The 15,772-nt window shown below is 35.9% G+C and overlaps 1 protein-coding gene and 1 long non-coding RNA gene across 2 annotated transcripts; both read left to right on the forward strand.

Moving 5' to 3' along the window:
* Window positions 1-6,611: 6,611 nt before the first annotated feature.
* LOC120288194 (organellar oligopeptidase A, chloroplastic/mitochondrial-like) lies at window positions 6,612-11,441 on the forward strand. The gene is made up of 3 exons (XM_039301677.1): window positions 6,612-6,829; window positions 8,037-8,182; window positions 10,803-11,441. Exons 1-3 carry the CDS (start codon window positions 6,698-6,700, stop codon window positions 10,933-10,935), a joined length of 411 nt encoding a protein of 136 aa, XP_039157611.1. The 5' UTR covers window positions 6,612-6,697; the 3' UTR covers window positions 10,936-11,441.
* A 283-nt stretch (window positions 11,442-11,724) lies between these two features.
* Window positions 11,725-13,475, forward strand: LOC104418361. Its single transcript, XR_720648.3, has 3 exons — window positions 11,725-11,792; window positions 13,010-13,081; window positions 13,248-13,475. It is a non-coding gene; the product is annotated as an uncharacterized LOC104418361 (long non-coding RNA).
* The last annotated feature ends 2,297 nt before the right edge of the window (window positions 13,476-15,772 follow it).

The following is a 15,772-nucleotide window of genomic DNA, read 5'->3' on the forward strand; positions in this document are numbered from 1 at the left end:
TATCTGAAATTTATGCTCAAGGAAATCTCTTTGATCTCAAAAGATATTATTGCATATTCATGGATATTCTTGCTATATTCTTAGAAGATATATTATATCTAGCAAGTTTGATCCGCAAATCAAAGGAAGATATTACGTGACATTTTTGCAAAGTTTATTATCTGTTATATAAGAATTTGCAGGTCACAATAGAATCTTCTATATGGATTTTGGAAAGCTTGATCAGAAAATTGAGAAGATTCTATACTATCTTCTAGAGGTTCAAAAATATCATTCCTTGTGCAAAATTTTTGCAAATTGTTGAGGAAATCCCTTATGTGTCATACGTAAGGTTGAATAGTTCTGAATTTTAATATTTGATAATTTTATATATGCTATTCAATTTATCTATTTGAAGAAAAGGGTATTCACATGGATATTATTACAGCTTATTTGTGGAAAAAGTTTGTTAAGTTGATGCATGTTGAATTCGAGAAAAGCTTAATTGAAGAAAATAAATTTTGTCTCGAATTTCAAAATGCAAGTGATCGTTGCAAATGTTGTTGCTACAAAGGAAATACTGGAAAAATATTATGCTCAACGTGCACAAGCAACAATTGTTTCCATTCGCAATATTGTCATGATCACAAGGGGAGAACGTGAATCCAAAAGAAAAGGAAAAGATTCGTGATCATCTCAAAAAGGCAACAAATTGAGGGGAGCTTGGATCAATTATGGAAAAATCTTTTGGATTGATCGTGATCTTGTTATGAATGAAATGAAAGGTAAATGTGTCAGAATGTGCTCTAAAAAATCAGGTTAGTGCATCTTTTATTACCTTTTGTCATTATGACAAAAAGGGTACGTGAATTTCGTGATGCATCCGTGATTTTTATTGAATATTTGCTGATATATATGATCGAAGTGAGTTATATTGTATATCTTTAATATTCGACTTGCTTTATAAAAGCTGATCTTTAGAAATTATGCAAGACATATTTGTTATCATTCTCTATGTGAATCCATTATTATCGCTTTTTGATTATGACAAAAAGGGGGCGAAGATATGAATATGCATATGTGTTGATTGGTTGATATTATTTATTGCATAATATTAAGCTGCGATTATTTTTCTATATATTGTTATGCTCAATCTATTTGCTATCTTCTGATATCATTTGATTTAAATTAATATCTTTACAAATCTGCATATTCGGGATTGTTTTGTCATCATCAAAAAGGGGGAGATTGTTAGGGAAATCCCTTATGATGTTTTGAATATGACAAAATAAATCAAAGGCTATTAACATATTTAATGGTTAAGTAATAGACCATACAGATGATAGAACATGTAAATGATATTGTCGAAGTGTGAAGACGACCAGAAGACTGAACGTAACACATGTCCAAAGTATATTCTGAAGATTTCCAGACCTTTGTGTCAAAGTCTGAAGACTGCCGTGTCAAAGTCTGAAGATTGCCAGACTTTAGTGTCAAAGTCTGTTCTACATCAAAAGTCTGTTCACTCTGACAAATTCCAGACTGAGCGTGAATGATGAACCAGAAGACAGACTCTATGTTGGAGCTGAACTTATTCAAACGGTGTTCAGACCTTAAAGCTAAATCTGTTCAGAAGCAGAATATGTTCAGACTCAGATTGCAAAGCCTATTGCACTCAGACTCAGATTGTAAAGTCTATTGCTATCAGACTTTACATCCAGACTCAACAGAACGTAACTTAAGCCCAATCATATAACGGCTAGTGATCTGGTTTGGATTCCACATCAAGATTGATTTGATTGACTCAATCTATTTGATTGATGATTGAATCTTGAAGACAAGAATTTTCTATACGAAGAAGCTTTACTTATGGAAACCAAGATTCCGTTTGTATGGGAGATCGGAATCAATTTGGGATTTTACATTTATCACTCAACGGCTACCAAATCTTCTAGATACAGAGCTGTCCAACTGGTATATTGGAAGACGATCCTCAAGATACTGTCCAACGGCTACTTTGGAAGTGGAGGAGTATTTAAGGAGATGAAAGACCGATGAGCAAGTAAGAGACGGAGTGTAAAATTCATAATTCCAAAGTCTGAGCGACTTGCGATCATATACTTGTCTCTTGAGAGCTTAAACGTTTGTGATCGTGAGAGAAATACCAAGAGAGTGACTTAGTGAGATAGTGTGATCTACTACTAAGTGTTTGCACTCGAAGTTGTAATCTCTTGTTGATTGCATGGTGGAATCCAGCCAAGAAGGCTGTTAGCGTGGGAGAGTGGACGTAGGCTTGAAAGTCGCTCAGACTTTGGAATTATAAATTTTACGCTTCGTCTCTTACTTGCTCATCGGTCCTTCATCTCCTTAAATACTCCTCCACTTCCAAACTAGCCGTTGGACAGTATCTTGAGGATTGTCTTCCAATATACCAATTGGACAGCTCTGTATCTAGAAGATTTGGTAGCCGTTGAGTGACAAAGGTAAAATCCCAAATTGATTCCGATCGCCGATACAAACAGAATCTTGGTTTCCATAAGTAAAGCTTCTTTGTATAGAAAAATCTTGTCTTCAAAATCCAATTGTCAATCAATTAGATTGAATCAATCAAATCAATCTTGATGTGGAATCCAAACCAGATCACTAGCCGTTATATGATTGGGCTTGAGTTACGTTCTGTTGAGTTTGGATGTAAAGTCTGATAGCAATAGACTTTACAATCTGAGTCTAAGTGCGATAGACTTTGCAATATGAGTCTGAACATATTCTGCTTCTGAACAGATTTAGCTTTAAGGTCTGAACACCGTCTGAATAAGTTCAGCTCCAACATAGAGTCTGTCTTCTGGTTCATCATTCACGTTTAGTCTGGAATTTGTCAGAGTGAGCAGACTTCTGATGTAGAACAGACTTTGACACTAAAGTCTTGCAGTCTTCAGACTTTGACACGGCAGTCTTCAGACTTTGACACAGAGATCTGGAAATCTTCAGAATATACTTTGGACATGTGTTACGTTCAGTCTTCTGGTCGTCTTCACACTTTGACAATATCCTTTACATGTTCTATCATCTGCATGGTCTATTAGTTGACCATTAAACATGTTAGTAGCATTTGATTTATTTTGTCATCTTCAAAACATCATAAGTGATTTCCCTAACAATCTCCCCCTTTTTGATGATGACAAAACAATCCTGAATATGCAGATTTGTAAACACGCTTTTAAAGATATTAATTTAAATCAAATGATATCAGAAGATAGCAAATAGATTGAGCATAACAATATATAGAAAAATAATCGCAGCTCAATATTATGCAATAAATAATATCAACCAATCAACACATATGCATATTCATATATTCTCCCCCTTTTTGTCATAATCAAAAAGCGATAATAATGGATTCACGTAGAGAATGATAACAAATATGTCTTGCATAATTTCTAAAGATCAGCTTTTATAAAGCAAGTCGAATATTAAAGATATACAATATAGCTTACTTCGATCATATACATCAGAAAATATTCAATAAAAATCACGGATGCATCATGAAATTCATGTACCCTTTTGTCATAATGACAAAAGGTAATAAAAGATGCACTAACCTGATTTTTTAGAACACATTCTGACACATTTACCTTTCATTTCATTCATAACAAGATCACGATCAATCCAAAAAGATTTTTCCATAATTGATCGAAGCACCCCCTCAATTTTTTGCCTTTTTGAGATGATCATGAATCTTTTCATTTTCTTTTGGATTCACGTTCTCCCCTTGTGATCATGACAATATTTGCGAATGAAAACAATTGTTGCTTGTGCACGTTGAGCATAATATTTTTCCAGTATTTCCTTTGTAGCAACAACATCTGCAACGATCACTTGCATTTTGAAATTCGAGACAAATATTTATTTTCTTCAATTAAGCTTTTCTCGAATTCAACCTGCATCAACTTAACAAACTTTTTTCACAAATAAGCTGTAATAATATCCATGTGAATACCCTTTTCTTCAAATAGATAAATTGAATAGCATATATAAAATTATCAAATATTAAAATTCAGAACTATTCAACCTTACGTATGACACATAAGGGATTTCCTTAACAATTTGCCAAAATTTTGCACAAGGAATGATATTTTTGAACCTCTAGAAGATAGTATAGAATCTTCTCAATTTTCCGATCAAGCTTTCCAAAATCCATATGGAAGATTCTATTGTGACCTGCAAATTCTTATATAAAAGATAATAAACTTTGCAAAAATGTCACGTAATATATTCCTTTGATTTGCGGATCAAACTTGCTAGATATAATATATCTTCTAAGAATATAGCAAGAATATCCATGAATATGCAATAATATCTTTCGAGATCAAAGAGATTTCCTTGAGCATAAATTTCAGATATGCATTTTGGAAAAGGAAAATATATATTTCTGTCACGTGCCAAAATTGCAATACCTTATATTTATGACAGAAAATATTCGCAATATAATAAACAATCATCCAAAATCATGATAAATGCACGTAGAAATTTGCAAGGCGGGATGATAAAAAATATTCTCTTACCCAAAGTATATATTTGCAATATACCATTGAAAAAAAAATCATTACCAATTGCCGCAGGAGATATTTTCTGATTGCACCAAAATTTGCGTAGATTCGCAATCATCCTTCCCTTAAAGAATTTCCTGCAATCAACTCATTTCCTTTTTGGTATCCATCAATTTGGATCCTTCCTTGACGTTAGAGTAAAATATGAAATCTCCATAATAAAATATTCTTTCTTAATTCATCATAACAAAGTATTCAAAGAAAGAATATTATGCACAATAATATCTTGCATCATAAATTAATATCGCGTAAAACAGATTTTCACTTTGCAAAATATGACTAAATCTGAGAGTATAAAATTAAACCAAATAAATTCTTTTGTCTTTAAGCATGGTATCAAAAATGATCACACGTATCAAATTAAATTTGAATCACAAAAACAAATCATGCGATTCTTTCTTCAATAAAACAAAATATGATCATTATAAAATCTGAATCAATCAATGATATATCGAATTTCAAGCATAATGAGAATTATGTGTCCAAAAACATTCCTTACCAACTTCTTCTTTTCTTTTATTTCCTTGATTTTCTCATCGGATTCTGAGTCTGTGTCTAAGTCAGACTCTGATTCTGAGTCTGTGTTTGAGTCAGACTCGGATTCTGAATGTGCCATCAAGCATAAATTTCCTTGCTCATCATATTCTTTTATTGTTCATTTCTGGCCATTCTGCTTGTATTTTCTTCCATCGAAATATGGTGGCCTTATGTTGCTTTGCCCTTCCATAAGTCATGGTGCCAATATACTAGCCATAAAGAATCTTTAGCTCAAAAGTAAAAACACTTTTATAAACCGAGCACTTGGCTCTGATACCAATTGAGAGTGCTAGTATGAACACCTAGAGGGGGTGAATAGGTGTATAAAATAAACCTTCGCAAATATATGCGGAATAAAATAAACTTCGAGTAAAATAAAGGAGTTAGGGAAGAGAATAAGAACACAAGATTTATAATGGTTCGGCTTAATTCAAGCCTACGTCCACTCTTCCACGCTAATAGCCTTCTTGGCTGGATTCCACTATGCAATTAACAAGAGATTACAACTTCGAGTGCAAACACTTAGTAGTAGATCACACTATCTCACTAAGTCACTCTCTTGGTATTTCTCTCACGATCACAAACGTTTAAGCTCTTAAGAGACAAGTATATGATCGAAAGTCGCTCAGACTTTGGAATTATAAATTCTACGTCCCGTCTCTTACTTGCTCATCGGTCCTTCATCTCCTTAAATACTCCTCTACTTCCAAACTAGCCGTTGGACAGTATCTTGAGGATCGTCTTCCAATATACCAATTGGACAGCTCTGTATCTAGAAGATTTGGTAGCCGTTGAGTGACAAAGGTAAAATCTCAAATTGATTCCGATCGCCGATACAAATGGAATCTTGGTTTCCATAAGTAAAGCTTCTTCGTATAGAAAAATCTTGTCTTCAAGATCCAATTGTCAATCAATTAGATTGAATCAATCAAATCAATCTTGATGTGGAATCCAAACCAGATCACTAGCTGTTATATGATTGGGCTTGAGTTACGTTCTGTTGAGTCTGGATGTAAAGTCTGATAGCAATAGACTTTACAATCTGCGTCTGAGTGCGATAGACTTTGCAATTTGAGTCTGAATATATTCTGCTTCTGAACAGATTTAGTTTTAAGGTCTGAACACCGTCTGAATAAGTTCAGCTCCAACATAGAGTCTGTCTTCTGGTTCATCATTCATGTTCAGTCTGGAATTTGTCAGAGTGAGCATACTTCTGATGTAGAACAGACTTTGACACTAAAGTCTTGCAGTCTTCAGACTTTGACACGGCAGTCTTCAGACTTTGACACAGAGGTCTGGAAATCTTCAGAATATACTTTGGACATGTGTTACGTTCAGTCTTCTGGTCGTCTTCACACTTTGACAATATCCTTTACATGTTCTATCATCTGCATGGTCTATTACTTAACCATTAAACATTTTAGTAGCCTTTGATTTATTTTGTCATCTTCAAAATATCATAAGGGATTTCCCTAACAAAATTCTACTGTGTAAAAGATTCTTCAGGAAATGCAATTGCATACTTCTATTTTGATCCCTATTCTCGACCATCTGAGAAAAGGGGAGGTGCATGGATGGATGAGGTTGTTGGTCGAAGTCGTGTGTTGTCTCAAGATGGAGTAAGTGCAAGATTACCAATTGCTCACATGGTGTGCAATCAAACACCACCTGTGGGGAACATCCCAAGTCTTATGACATTCCGAGAGGTCAATTTCCAACTCCCTTGCTCAGGTTATTGACTTCTTTTCTGCTTTTTGGGTCTGAAATACTTAACAGATGGAGGGTAGCTAGTGCAGCCTCAAGCTAATGCAAGCTGGTGGGAATGATATATTGCCATCAGAAGCAAGGATAGTAGAAGAGGGTCCTTTTAGTTTAAACATTCTATTTTGGTAACTTCTCGACAATACTAGTTTAAATTAGGCTTGAAGTTCTGCTATTAAAAAGACATCTATCTTAGTTCCACACTGCTAGGAGGGAGAGTGCTGGAACAATCAATATATAGGTCCAATAACACACGTTAGCAAGAGAAGATTAGTATACGGTAGAAGATAATGAAGTAAATGCCAAGCAATTTTTGCTTTAGATATGTGTGATGTCAATCTATTCTTCGATGTGGACTTAAGGAATCCTAGTACCGCTAATATTTTCCTGTGTATAATGCATAATGACACGCACTTTTCTCCTCTTATATCTGTATTGGTTTGCAGAAGCGTGGCACTAATACCACTGCTAGTTTTTCGTTGATGTGCATCTATATGTTGGATTAATTTGGCAGTGAATAAGGAGACACGGGTAAGAGAACTTCAAGGCTATTAGGCCATGGGAATATAGTTTCTTTAGATTATGAGAATGGCTTTTACATGTGTTGGTGGTGGAGAAGGGTATTTGGTTTTTACATAATGTTTTGATCTCTATTTATAGAGCAATTCCACCGACTTGATGGCCAATATCTCGGTCAAGTTATGCAGAGATATTCCTTTCCTTTTAGATTCTTCTACGACAAGCATATATAGAGTCCTTTTTCATCACACTTCAACTACTTTCCCAGAAAATATTTGTTGTACGATTTTTCTGGAGTACCCTAGCATATGGATCACTTTTTTTTAACAATCTGCATATGGAGATGGCTCTATTGTTCAACTTTTAGCTTTACCTGCTCCCATGCTAAAATCTTCTGATTCACGCCTAGTACTTGTTAAACCGCAGTTAATTGAACATGAAAGTTTCATATGATCTATTTAGCCATTCTTTGGCTAAAAGAATTCTACCCTCTATGGGATGTTACGTTGTCTCTCACATGAATGGTGAGATTTGTGACCTTGAGGTCACTGTAGCGGTTACTTGTCCTACTTGAAACATCTTTATCCTCTAAGTGGTACTTGGCATTTGACCACTTATATGTATTGCTAGCAGGTTCAAACTATTTTTCATGAATTTGGTCATGCACTTCAACACATGCTCACCAAGCAGGACGAAGGCCTTGTCGCGGGCACTAAAGGAATAGAGGGGGATGCTAAGGAATTGCCCTCTCAGTTTATGGAGAACTGGTGTTACCACAGGTAATTTTGTCTCAAACCACTATAGAACAATTTGATGTGCCATCATTGTTGGATGTTTTTGCACTTCACATATAGATGAAAAGGTTATGCCTATGCTGTCAATGACAACAGATGATTGCTTCATGTGGCGTTATGTAATGCTTTGGTTGCAATTCCATTGTACTCTCTCTACAGCTAAAGCGAGGTACTGAGAACATTCCTGTTAGAAATTTAAATGTGCGCGGAAGCATGGTATAGTTTATATTTGATAAAGGATGGACAAGGGATGACATATTTTGAGAAGGTTTATGGGACAACGATAGTTTCACTAGTTTATGAAAATAATTTTACAATAGTTGAAGGAGGTGTTGGTGAGGAAGCATGATGTGTGGTTTTTATGGTTAGCTCACTTCCCAAAACATGGAGCACTTGCTCCTTTATATAGCTGCCAAAGTTGGTGGAGGAAGTCTCTAGACTTCTCTAACATAAGATGAAACTTCTAGACACATGAGCTTGTAGATAATTCTAGAGACTTCTCTTACATGTTGGACATTTTCCTCTTTCTTCTATAAAATGTTTTCTTCTTTCTTCTAGAAAATTCATCTAGGAATTCTAGAGAATTCTAGAAGTTTACCAACTCTAGGAAATTCTAGAAAATGGATCACCATTTCCAACACTCCCCCTTGATTTCAGGATACTTCAGATATTATAGTCTGTCCCATGTCTTTTAGTCCGTCTTCATTCCATGATCCCTTGTATCCTTTTGTCGCGTACATAATGACTTTTCTTCAACGATGTCCCATATGTCTCGGGGCATCAAAATGCTCTTAGTTGTAATTGTTAGCTCGGGCTCGGGCTCTGGCTCTCGTAGGCTCTGGCTCTGGCTCCGGCTTTGGTTCGGGCTCTGGCTCCAATTCTGGCTCTCTTGGCTCTCACTCGGGCTTTGGCCTTTGATTCTGGCTCTGGCTCTGTTGGCTCTCGCTCGGGCTCTGGCCTTTTTAGTTGAGGATGGTGAGGACAAACGTCAATAACCATCCGATATGCCTGACTCTGATAGCATGTTAGAATATAAATATGCGCGGAAGTATGGTATAGTTTATATTTGATAGAGGATGGACAAGGGATGACATATTTTGAGAAGGTTTTTGGGACAACGATAGTTTCACTAGTTTATGAAAATAATTTTACAATAGTTGAAAGAGGTGTTGGTGAGAGAGCATGATGTGTGGTTTTTATGGTTAGATCCCTTCCCAAAATATGGAGCACTTGCTCCTTTATATAGCTGCCAAAGTTGGTAGAGGAAGTCTCTAGACTTCTCTAACATAAGATGAAACTTCTAGACACATGAGCTTGTAGACAATTCTAGAGACTTCTCTTACATGTTGGACATTTTCCTCTTTCTTCTAGAAAATGTTTTCTTCTTTCTTCTAGAAAATTCATCTAGGGAATTCTAGAGAATTCTAGAAGTTTACCAACTCTAGGAAATTCCATTTCCAACAATTCCCTTCTGTGTTGTGGATAACGGCAGATGATGACTTAGGGATTCCTTCTTTTAGTATGACTTCACCTTTGCCTGGGAGGGTAGACAATGAGTACAAGTGGGCTTTACTTACCAACTCCACCTTCTCAGTACTTTATCATTCTTCCTCTTCAATATGTACCCATTTCATTATATTTCATCTTTACTTTTTTTAAGATACATACCCACCTAATTAATTTTTTCTTATCATTTAGACCTTTTGATTTATTAATTTTCACAATGCATGAATAGATCCAATTTCTTATGATTTTAGTATTACATTTTATTGATTATCATTTCATTATTCGTAAGTCTTTTCCTTACTTTTTACTATTTTGATATGTGCATAGTTTATAAAGTTGTGATATATATTAATCTAACGGATTTGCACTCTCTTAAAACTTTTGATATTGTCCTTTATTTCGTTTGCCTATTAATATCTTATTGATATTGTAAAGTTCGTAAAGAGTGAATGTCCTAACTTATTTTTTTTTTTCATTGTTGTTAAGGCTCTTTTCTCTTATCATTGATGTTGAAAGCGTCGGAACGTTTGTATCCTTATGGATATGGATTAAAAATTTATTTACTTAATTTATTTCTCTATGTTGGTGAATATTATACACATTAAGCATAACGAAGAAATTGATAAAATGAACATTTTCAACTTAGTAATTACAATAAAACCAATTCTTTCTTAGAAACGTGGGAAGGCCTCATCTCGGTACAGAATATTTCTTTTATAAGCTTCAACATTATCTTTTACTATTTTGTTTCCTCAAACAAGTTATTTTCCGTTAACATCAATTTGTTATTTTTATGATTTTGAGGACAAATATTGAGACAAACACCATGTTCTTCACATTAGCTTAGTCATAATAAACAAGTTGTCATTCAAGTTGACGTGCAAAGCTTGCAAACTCAACTGTAAAAATTTAACATAATCATATTTTACAGTAATTCCTTATTGTGATTAATAACCTATGAACAATTATAATGAAGCCCGCTAATTGAAAATACCTTTCCGGAGTGAAGCGCACGCATATTTCTAGCTGAACCATGATTGCAGTGTCTTTTTGTCCTTGTGGAGACATCCTTGGCCATTAAATTACCCTTGAATCGCAGGGAAACTTTGATGGGAATCGCAAAGCACTATGAAACTGGTGAGAGTCTGCCTGAAGATGTATACAGAAAGCTCCTTGCAGCTAAGACTTTTCGTGCAGGCTCCTTAAGCCTTCGCCAGGTTACTTCACATTAACTAAATATGAAATAATTGCTTGTTCTTCTTACTTTTGTGACGCCTGTTAAAGTTAGGACTGTTTCACATAGCTTCCAAAGAGAAGAAAGCTATTCTAGGAGTTATTGCCCTTGTCCGTGGGGGAACTGTCTCACCTGTACTTTGTCCTCATGGTGCTACATTTATTAAGAGCTGAATGCTGCACCTCTTGTTTATTGAGTTCCACCTTCGTCCATCATGTTTATGGCTATCTAATACACAAGTTTGAAAGATAAAACAGATTGGGGATCAGTTCATGTCTACATGACAGTGAGGCAGAGAAAACTTTACTTGTTTATTTAACCTTAGTGCAAGAATGGTTTCTAGGTTGCTGTTTTACTGTTCATAATTTGAAATGATGCAGATCAAATTATTTTTCTAATCCTTCAAGAATCATACTGATGTATATTTAGGAATAACTTGGTTATTAATGTCCTTGTCTGGGAAAATTCTCAGGTAAGATATGCAAGTGTAGATCTGCAGCTTCATACAAAATATGTTCCTGGTGGCTCATGGCAATGAATCTGTTGCTTTTCACTTGTATTCAGCTATATGATATTCTTCTTTGTGGGTTATGTCAAAAAAAAAAAAAAAAAGTTTCAGATCCTTTATGGTTAATTTCTAATAGATGATGAAACAGTTTCTCTGAATAGAATTCGCCCCTTTTCTTGTAGTGGCATTAGTTCTGAGTACTGGTTTACCTATCTCCATGCTTGAGATTGATTTATTTCCATCATGTGTGTGGTTCTAATTGTGAATGTATTGGTTTTCAGTGGGCAGAGGTACTATCTGCAGATGCTTTCTCTGCATTTGAGGTTGCAGGTTTAAATGACAAGAAGGTATGTTCAAGAAGTTGTGCACATATTTGAAATAAAAACAATGTTGCTTCAAAAGCTCCTAGGTCCTTCTGTTTGCCATTCTTTAGGTTTATACATGTGTGCAGTAGTGAAAGTAATAAACGTGCGAGATTGCTTTTTCTTCCTTCAGTAGACAAGTGGTGAGTAATCCCAGTGAACGTCTGAGCAAAGAATGGAAGAGTAATACCGTATATGCCAAAGGACTTATGCTCATTGCTCTCTAATGACTATGCGTCAGGCAGGTCCCATACATGTGAGATCGCCTATTTGCATTCTTCCCACTACTGTAGCACTACAATGCCTTAAAATTCTTTCCATGAATTGTTAGGCTCCAAATCCCATTTCCATACCCTGCTGAAAGGCTTATACCATTCTTCACTTCAATGCAAGCCAATGTGATCCCTTTTGTATGCATTAGCATGGCCTTGGGCTGAAGAACAGCAGGAGTGCTATGACTTTTTCTTCTTCTTTTTTCACTCACTTGAGTGCCAAAACTTTTTTTCACTTATTTGAGTGTCACATCAGAGTAAAATTGATTATTTGAGTGCCATTGGACAACATGGACAATTTTTTAATATTTTTTATTTTTTAATTATTATTTCTACATGTCTTGAGTTTGAGGTCCCTGTTGCACCACCAATATCTCAAAAATAGGTTTCTCTGTCATTGTTATCTGAGTTTTGCTCTCTGTGTTATCTGAAAGCTCCCCAAGAGGGATAGGTGCACCTTTATATTTGTCCAAGTCTGCTTCATTCGTTTCTTTTCCCCAGTGCAAGATGCAGAGCTCCAAGAACCATACTGGTTCGGTCTTTTTTCTTCTTGTTCAGTTCTTTTTCCCGTTCATAGGTATAATGTCATCGACCTGAAAATTCTCGTAGGTTTTAATTCCCATTGGGAAGCCCAAGTCTTATACGGAGGTCCATTGGACCACTGATAGCACATAGTAAGGCCATCACACAACGTATAGAAAAACTTCTAGACGTGTCACAATTTTCTTCTCTGCATTATTCACTCTTATCAGACAATGTTACGTCCAGCATGATGTCCTGTCGCCCAACAACATTTCAGAAAGGATTTTGCATGGGCAATCTTGTTGTCTTGTCTAGTAATATCAATTATGAAGCCCCTTCTTCAATATTGCTAGTAGTGTTGGAATTAATTGCTGGTTTTTATCATGATCTGCTGAGTGTGGTCGACAGGCTGTCAAAGAAACAGGGAAAAGGTTTCGAGAGACTGTTCTTGCTCTTGGAGGTGGAAAAGCTCCATTACAGGTTCGGAAATTGTGATTTTGCATCATCTACTCTTATAATATGTAGCTCACATTTTTCTTGTTTAATGTTATTTATGATCTTTATTTAGCTTTCTCCTCTATTTGGCTACTCTCGGTTCAGTAATTATTACTAGAAGTCCTTACTGTGGCAATTTTGCTATACCCAGGTCTTCATTGAATTTCGAGGACATGAGCCTTCACCCGATGCATTACTCAAGCGTAACAACCTTTTTCCAGTTGCAGCGTAATGCCAACTCCTAATGGGCTATTGGGAGAATTCCACAATTAGGATCAGTTTATGCATGAACGCTATCTCTAGTTTTTAGTTAAGGTGGTCGCATGAAAACCATGGAGAAACTGTTGTAGATAGCAGAAGGCTTGCAGTTGCTGGTAAAGCGGGCTGTACTTTGAATTTGAATACACTGTAGTTGTTGAGAAAACTCCTAGCATAGTTTTCTCAAGAATAAATTACATTTAAAGTTGCTTTTGAGATTCTATCAGAGACTTTTACCATAGTCTACTCTTCCCCAGAAGCAGTTCCCACTCTGACGTAGTCTAGAACGAGATTGCATCTAGAACGAGGAAGAAAACAGATTTAGACTTGTCGATTTTGCAACACGGATTTAGGATAAATTTATTAGGAATTTACTCTACAACATCTTGAAGATAATTTTTTTTTTTCAGAAAACATCTACTTATGGAAATTAAGATTCTCATTATATGGGTGACTAGAATCAAGTGGAAATTCTATTCCTAATTTCAACGGGACACAAGATTCCTTTAATAGATTTTATCCAACGGCTTGATTGGAAGAAAATTACTCTGGAGATTGACAATGGCTGGTATGTCATGGATGTAACATCCTCGATTTCAACCCCTATTTTGGCCTCAACTAGTAAGCCAAAGCCTAGTATGTCAAAGGTGAGACTTGGTCATGAGCCAACCCGAAGGCCAGTCATGAGTCAATTGGCCATTCAAGGATTGGTAACCCAAGGTTCAGTTATAAAGTATTCGACCATGGAAAGGTTATTCGATCATAAAGATCGGTCATGGGACGATCACGTACTATCATGGATTGATGGACGGTCATGGCTCAACTCCGTCCGGTCATCGCACCAATTGTGGGTGATTCCGACCAGTCGTTATGTCGGTCATGGACGACCATGAACCGATCCCATGCGATCATGAGTTGATACGAATCGATCAATTCCACATGAGTACATGACAATCGATAATCAATCATGGATTAAATAAACTCAATGTAGTTCAATTTTGGATTGATTAGGACTTGTGGTGCACAACCTTGGACTAGTCATAAGACCAACTACAATATTGGCCGACAAGCCCAACGAGAGCTGACCCATCGATTGATTGGACCTAGCCAACAAACCCAACTACGACCACTTTTCTCGATGAAAGGGATTTCGAACTTGGTTTGGCCAATCAAGCTGGGTTTCGTTTGGCTTTGTTTGGGCATGGCTTAAGCATGAACCTTGGGACAAATAAGGCTGTCGATTGCAATCAAACTCAATTAATCCCTACCCAATGACAAGGCCTTCAAAACTTAGATATTTTCCTAAGGTGCATTCAATGCCTTTGGCTTGTAGTTAATTAGTGTACATTGACTAAGGGTGGACACTTGGCATGAAAGGCTCTTGCTTTGGAAGACAATTTTGAAACTTGGACTTTGGCTCATTAATGAGGAGGATACCTAAGCCTAATTAGGAGATCTTGAAGGCCAAGAAAGGGACTACACAACCATTTGAAGAAAGAGCAAGCAAGTCAAGCCTTTTTGGATAAGTTAAGAGTGAATTGAATACATTTGGCTTATAGTTATTAAATGCCGAGATGAAGTGTTCAAGCTAACTTAGGAACTAGTTGGAAACTTGGGAAATAAGGATGCCCGACAATAAATGCTTCTTGATCAAGTGGAACGTCTCCTTTTCCAACGAAGATTGCTACATTTGATTTTTGAAGTTACTGGACCTCCACTATTTGCTATTTTTACACAGATTTTTGTGGTGCAAATTTAAAGAAACTTCTTTCATAAAAGTTGTTCTAAACATATTGATATAAAACATACTTAACTTTCATATTTTTCTGAGGTGAAATGTTAGAGACGAAGGCCCAATCATTCACCGTTTGGAACCTATCCCGTGTAGTAAAAATGGTGACCAGGTTGTATTCTCGAATTTTTATAAAAAATTTCCTTCCAAATTTAACCATGCTTCATTCATGAAAGTTTTAAATGGCATCCATTTCCACAACATATAAAAATTTCAAAGATTTTTATGAAGATTTGGATGTCAAAATGAGTCTCTCTCTCCGATTGTTGAATATGCTCGATGGATGAATTTTTGGGTTGTGTTCAATGATTTTTTGCTCTTTGCACAGCACGAATTTGACTTGACTTCCCCATGAAAAATGTTAATAAAGGCATTCTCTACAACATATTAAAATGCCATAATTTTTTTATTCCATTTGATAAGGTAAAAACACTAATTTCGGAAATTGCTCAAAACTATTTTTCTTACTCAGGAGGTGTGAGTCACGCTCAAGCTTGGACTTAAGTCCTTAAATGTCATGTTGAGGTGTCTTAAGCTACCAAGCTAAAGCCTTATCCTACCTTGAGATTTGGTGATCAAGTTACCTTGCATTTAATGCTTCTTGACTCAGAGAGGAAATCTTGACT

The sequence above is a fragment of the Eucalyptus grandis genome, chromosome 9 (assembly GCF_016545825.1).
Source record: "Eucalyptus grandis isolate ANBG69807.140 chromosome 9, ASM1654582v1, whole genome shotgun sequence".
Taxonomy (NCBI): domain Eukaryota; kingdom Viridiplantae; phylum Streptophyta; class Magnoliopsida; order Myrtales; family Myrtaceae; genus Eucalyptus; species Eucalyptus grandis.